General features: G+C 39.8%; 1 protein-coding gene across 1 annotated transcript in view; it reads right to left on the reverse strand.

Moving 5' to 3' along the window:
- Positions 1-3932: 3932 nt before the first annotated feature.
- Positions 3933-7421, reverse strand: part of LOC142341367 (uncharacterized) — a 19034-nt gene continuing 15545 nt past the window's right edge. The window contains exon 7 of the mRNA XM_075392295.1: positions 3933-4039. Within this exon, the coding sequence (XP_075248410.1) occupies positions 3933-4039 (107 nt within the window). The remainder of the gene's footprint in view (positions 4040-7421) is intronic.

The raw sequence follows: 7421 nt of genomic DNA on the forward strand, positions 1-7421 counted from the left end.
CAAAGACTGGTTAGAATCAACAGCTTTCATACATGAGGACTTGTTAGCTCAGACAAGCTCTAAGTTTCAGAATCGGGAAAAGCCGAAAACCAGTACATTCGCATCAAATGCTGAAGATTCTACAAAACCAAAGAATTTGGAATGTCCACTGAAAGATGGACAGCATGCGATCTGGAATTGCGAGAAATTCAAATCAATGAAACTGAATGAACGACGAGAGCAAGTTCAGAAGCTCAGACTGTGTTTCAATTGTCTGAGACCTGGTCATCGATCAAGGGATTGCAGAAGTAAAACTTGCAGTGTCCCCAATTGTGGACGACGACACAACAAACTTTTGCACAGTGACTTCTCAAAGAAGGAGGCTACAACGAGTGTCTCAGACGCTACAACAGCACTAGCAACTAACATCACACAAGGAGGACTACCTGTAGTGCGAATTAAGCTCGTAAATGGAAACCACAGCCTGAGCGTACTAGCGATGTGTGATACAGGATCATCAATCTCATTTGTGGACAAGTCAATTGTATCTACACTGCAGCTGCAAGGCAGAAAAGCGTCCTTATCAGTAGCAGGAATCCACGGATCTGAATACGTCAAGACTGAAATAGTGCCGATAGTTGTTTCAGCACACGAGAAGTCGAGACCATTAACAACAGTGCAGTTCTATGTGCACGAGAAACTGAAACTGGGTGACCAGACGGTGGACCTGCAGGAATTGAAAGGCCGCTACCCACATTTGAAGAACTTGCCGAATCAGAGCTACAATCTAAATGAAGTTCAAGTTATTCTTGGACAAGACTGCTATGACATCCATCACCCATTAGAGTTTAAGAGGTCCGACGACAAGGCTGCACCGTGGGCAGTGAAATCGAAAATAGGATGGGCCTTAAGTGGTCCCCTACCAGCGAAGCAAGCGGCAACTCTTGCTACTACAGCAACCTCAGTGTCAGAGGACAAATTAGCAAGCCAGTTGAGTAAGTGGTAGGACATCGAATCCTACGCCTCCAACTGCGATGTCACAGGCCAGTCAAAAGACGAACAACGCGCAATCAAGACGTTGGAACAAACAACGCGATTCACGGGTGAAAGATACGAAGTTGGACTTCTGTGGCGAGAGGACGAAGTGAAGTTGCCGAACAACTTCTACTCTGCAATGGGGCAACTCAAGTCCCTAGAACGACGCCTACAGAAGGATGATACGTTACGACAACGCTATCAGGAAACAATTGACACCGATGTCAAAGCTGGTTACGTTCGCAAAGTCGATCAAACTGAACTGAACGAAACCAGAGACGAACTGCAATGGTATTTGCCACATCACCCCGTCATCAACCCGCATAAACCGGAGAAAGTCAGAAGAGTTTGCAATGCGGCAGCCCAGTATCAAGGTGTGGCACTCAACGACAAACTTCTATCTGGACCAGACCTTCTACAGAGTCTGGTCGGAATAATTTTTCGATTCCGAGAACATCAAATAGCGCTATCAGCCGACATAGAAGCGATGTTTCTTCAAATTGGTGTCCCAAGCGCTGACAGCCGATGCCTACGTTTTCTCTGGAGAGACAATCCAGAACAGAGAATAGAAGTTTACGAGTATACACGACACGTTTTTGGGGCGAAGAGCTCGCCAACTTGTGCAAACTACGCTTTGCATCAAGTGGCGAAAGATAACGCGAACAACGACGAAAATCTCGTCAGAACGGTTCAACGCAACTTCTACATGGACGACTTCCTTAAGTCAGTCAGTACCCCCCAAGAAGCAATCCAAATCTACCAGAAAGTCAGAGACGTACTCAGCAAAGGTGGATTCAAACTGACGAAATGGATAGCAAGTGACGAAGAGGTCAAGTCACAGATCCCAGAGACAGACAGATCAACGAAAGTTGTGAAAACTTTCGAAGCTGAACCTCAATCATCATCAATACTTGGACTAAACTGGAATGTGGAAACAGATAGTCTCATTGTCTGTCGTGGAACTGAGCAAGAGGTTCCAGCAAAAATAACTCAGAGAATTGTCCTATCCTTTGTCTCAGCAGTGTTTGACCCACTGGGGATATGTTCACCCTTCACGATACGAATGCGGTTTCTGCTCAAAAGCATTTGGGCAGCAATGGGACAAGCATGGGACAAAGAATTGTCAGCAGAACACTCAAAACTGTTCAGTGATTGGTGTTCTGAATTGAGAGAAATAAGGACGATGTCAATAAATCGACTTTATTTCGAAAACGGATGTACAAACTTGAGACTCCACATCTTCACAGATGCATCAGAAGAAGCGATGTGCATAGTGGCATACCTGCAAGATGAAGCAACGTTAAAACTAACCTATGTAATTGGAAAATGCCGTGTAGCACCTATCAGACACACGACGATTCCGAAGTTAGAACTTCAAGCCGCCGTTTACGGAGTTCGTCTAAAGAGACAGATACTGAGAGAACATGACGTGAAAATCGACAAAGTCTATCATTGGACTGATTCATCAACGGTGTTACAGTGGCTACAATCAGCTCACAAGAAGCAACAAGTGTTTGTTGCAAACAGAGCAGCTGAAATACTGGAGAGCTCTTCCATGGACCAATGGAGACATGTCAAAGGCATCGAGAACCCTGCGGACATCGGCACTAGAGGAATGTCTATCAAGGAATCCGTGTGGTTAAACGGGCCGGCCTGGCTCCACACAGATGAAGAAAAATGGCCAAAGCCGTGGTGCCAAGCGAACAAAATTGAAGCTGAGCAAGCTACAAGTACTGTAGCCGCAGAAACTAAACTACATCAACCATTTGTTTGGGACCGATACAGCAGCTTCAATAGAATCAGAAACTTTATTGCCTACTGCATGAGGTTCAAGACGAAGCAGAAGGGACTTCTCAAAGCTGAGGAGATCCATGGAGCAGAACAAATTCTGTTGCGATTTGTTCAAGCCGAAAGCTTCCCGAATGTTTCGAAGTCGATAACAAACAGCAAGGAAATCTCAAAAACATTGAACATCGCCAAATTGTCACCCTTCATAGAGGAAGATGGAACAATTCGAGTGAAAGGTCGACTGAAGCATTCAAACCTCGATTACAATGCAAAACATCCAATACTGTTGACAGCAAAGCATCCAGTAGTACAACTTCTGTTGGAGAGAGCTCATCGTGACAACCTACACGAAGGCACAGAATACGTGAGAAACATGCTCCAACAAGAATACTGGATCATTGGAATACGAAATGCGTTACGAAAAATCAAGTCCAGATGCATCAAATGCAGACATAGGAACGCCAACCCAATCCACCCACCCATGGCGGACCTACCACGAGAACGACTTGATGAACATGTTTTCCCATTCACCCATACCGGAGTCGACTACTTCGGACCCATAGAAGTGAAGTTCCTACGACGTACATTGAAGAGATGGTGCTGCCTCTTCACTTGTCTGACAACCAGAGCAGTACACATCGAAGTTGCACAGTCATTGGACACCGAGTCATGTCTAGCGGCAGTGACAAGATTCATCGCACGACGTGGCTACCCAAGTACCATCATCAGCGACAACGGCACGAACTTCGTTGGAGCAGCCAAGGAACTCAAAGCATTCATGGACGAATGGGACAAAGCTAAGATTGAAAGTGACTTAGCTCAGAAAAAGATAGTTTGGAAATTCAACCCTCCTGGAGCGCCACACTTTGGTGGAATCTGGGAAAGACTGGTTCAAAGTTGCAAGAAAGTGATGATTGCAATCTTGGACAACCGAAGCCTCACAGACGAGGTACTCAGTACAACGATGTGTCTTGTGGAGCAAACTCTCAACGCAAGACCCCTGACAGCAGTAAGTGACGATCCAGAGGATTTGACAGCTCTTACACCCAATCACTTCCTGCTAGGACGAGAAAACGCAAGTGCACCATTTATGCCATCCAGTGAACGCTACCATGATCTCAGAAAATCATTCAAAACGGCTCAAGCATATGCGGACATGATCTGGAAGAGATGGACTCGTGAATATCTTCCACAATGGAATCAGAGGTCAAAGTGGTCAAAGGAACATGTGAGAAACCTGAAAGAAGGAGAACTTGTTTGGATGGTAGACGAGTCAGTGAAACGATGTGAGTACAAGATGGGACGAGTCATCCAAGTCTTCAAAGGCAACGATGGAGTCGTACGATCATCGAGAGTCAAGATGGCACATGGCGAATTTAACAGGCCGGTGGTGAAATTGGCGCCAGTCTTCTACGATGGTGTTTCCGAGATCGAAAACAGGGCCGGCGATGTTGGCGCCACTAGTGAACAGAAGCATGAGCCATCAGACCAACAGAAATGAAATCAAAACTCAGAAACTTGAAATTTTGCCAAAACTCAAAAAAGGTCAAAACTGAAAATTTTTACAAGTTGGGACCGAAAATTTGTCCACCCCCCCCCGATTTTGGGAAGGGAAAACCTGAGCAACCCAAGGTTTTAGCACACGGTTAGGGTAACCCCTAAGCTATCCATGGACCCAACGAACATCCTTGCATCATACCTACAAGTGATGCTATTAGCACTTATATGGTGCAAAAAGTGCATTTTTGGATATTTTGTCATTTATTGTTAATTTTGCTAAATTGTTAATTCTATGATCCCTTAAGTGTTTATTAAAGGTCATTTGTCATACATTTGAGGCATTTAGAGTTACGTATGTACCATCAGTGCTTATGTCAACAAAAGCAAATAGTGCGGTAATTTGACATTTACTATGTAAACATTGACTTAAATCACTTTATTCGATTAACCAATCAGAGATCAGTGACAATGATGTTATAAATGATATTTAGCGGATTATTTACTTTAACCCAATTGTCTGAACAGTGTAACCATATTGTATTTAGAACCATTAGAAACTGTCATAAGGAGCAGTTGGCTCTCAGATTGACTATAATTTGATTCTTCATCAACTTTAGTCTTTGCGCTAAGTTTTGCTAGATCTTAAGATCTCGAGCGTTATAAGTTAGTTGAGCTTTCTTAACAAGAAGTTAGCAACAGTACTAGCTTTGGGCTGAAGCCTTACAAACATCAGCACGAGATTGGATATAGATTATCACCAAGGATTTTCTTAACTTCAATCACAAAAAATTAAAGTTACAGTCCTTTATTACAACTGAGCGACTAATAGTTACTACGCGAGTGTTAGTCGATAGCAACCGAGTGAAGAACCAGGCCGGCGTAAAACTCGAGAACCAGGCCGCGAAGTTGGGTTCCGCTGAGATTCTTGAGCAGCCGCAACAGTAAGTTTAACTTAACTTCTCTAAGTTATAATTTAACATCTCTTAAATTCTATCTAAGTTACAAGTTAACTTAGAATATTTAAACCTGTGCTAACTTGTGCTATCTCAGTCTTAATAACCTTAACTATTCTATCTCTTAATGCTCGGTTCATATTTGACCCCAAAAAATGTCAACATTTTTTATGCCATTTCCAAATTTGAAAATGCCATTTTTAAAACTCCTATCGTCTGTAAAAGTCGTTGAATCACAAAAAAGACTTATTTAATCCATCCTCAATTTCATAAATGACATTTCAACAAAATATCTTTGAAGACTTTGATATGTTCCGAAACAAAATTACGTTTTTAGATAGAATATAGTATATCCAAATTTGAGGTACTTTTAATGAAGTTTAAAAGGTATTATCTATTTGGGTGAATGTTCTCTTAGACTCTAGGTGCAAGGTGCTTTTCCGGGGCACCTAACCAGTATTCTTTAAATCATAGAAAAAATTCTCTAAATTTTTTAGCAAATTCAGGTGAACAAAATTCTGATTAACTGAGGATGATTATTGTAGTTTTATATTTAAATATTTGGGTAAAAGGTATTAACTATTTGGGTGACTGTTTTCTTAGAGTCTATGTGCAAGGTGTTTTTCAGGGGCATGAAACCAGTATTCTTTAAATCATAGGAAAATGTCTCTGAAATTTTTACCAAATGCACGTGAACAAAATTCTGATTAACTGAGGACGATTATTGTAATTTTATATTTAACTATTTGGGTAAAAGATATTAACTATTTGGATGAATGTTTTCTTAGAGTCTAGGTACAAGGTGTTCCTCAGAGGCACGAAACCGGTATTTATTAAATCATAGAAAAAAATTCTCTGAAATTTTTGCCAAATGCACGTGAACAAAATTCTGATTAACTGAGGACGATTATTGTAATTTTATATTTAACTATTTGGGTAAAAGATATTAACTATTTGGGAGAATGTTTTCTTAGAGTCAAGGTACAAGGTGTTTTTCAGGGGCACGAAACCAGTTTTCATTAAACCATAGAAAAGATTCACTGAAATTTTTACCAAATGCACTTGATTAAAATTCTGATTAACTGAGGACGATTATTGTAATTTTATGATTAACTATTTGGGTAAAAGATATTAACTATTTGAGTGAATGTTTTCTTAGAGTCTAGGAACAAGGTGTTTTTCAGGGGCATGAAACCGGTATTCTATAAATCATAGGAAAATGTCTCTGAAATTTTTACCAAATGCACGTGAACAAAATTCTGATTAACTGAGGACGATTATTGTAATTTTATATTTAACTATTTGGGTAAAAGATATTAACTATTTGGGAGAATGTTTTCATAGAGTCAAGGTACAAGGTGTTTTTCAGGGGCACGAAACCAGTTTTCATTAAACCATAGAAAAGATTCACTGAAATTTTTAGCAAATGCACTTGATTAAAATTCTGATTAACTGAGGACGATTATTGTAATTTTATGTTTAACTATTTGGGTAAAAGATATTAACTATTTGGATGAATGTTTTTTTAAGAGTCTAGGTACAAGGTATTTTTCAGGGGCACAAAACCAGTATCCATTAAATCATAGAAAAAAAATCTCTGAAATTTTTACCAAATGCACATGAACAAAATTTTGATTAACTGAGGACGATTATTGTAATTTTATATTTAACTATTTGGGTAAAAGATATTAACTTTTTGGGTGGATGTTTTCTTAGAGTCTAGGTACAAAGTGTTTTTCAGGGGCACGAAACAAGTATTCATTAAATCAAAGAAAAAAATTCTCTAAACTTTTTAGCAAATGCACGTGAATAAAATTCTGATTAACTGATGACGATTATTGTAATTTTATATTTAACCTAAGGTAGCATAAAAATTGATATTAGCTAAATTCTTTTTATTCTTTTGAGAAAGGTGAAAAGCAATATTCAGTAATTTACCAATGACACAATAATTTTGAACACACATACTATTCATTGCCTGATTTTTTCCAAATTTTAAAGATGTTTTGATTTTTGTTTTCGTTTTTTCAAGCATGAACTGTTTGATTAAATGAAAGTCGGAAACAACTGCTCGTCTTAAGATTCAACCAAACGATATGTGAAAGTCTTTTAACAGAACGAACAGCAGTAAAATGTTTGATGTAAAAGGAGTTTTTCTGGATTCTG

The sequence above is a fragment of the Convolutriloba macropyga genome, chromosome 6 (assembly GCF_964194025.1).
Source record: "Convolutriloba macropyga chromosome 6, txConMacr16.3, whole genome shotgun sequence".
Lineage (NCBI taxonomy): Eukaryota > Metazoa > Xenacoelomorpha > Acoela > Convolutidae > Convolutriloba > Convolutriloba macropyga.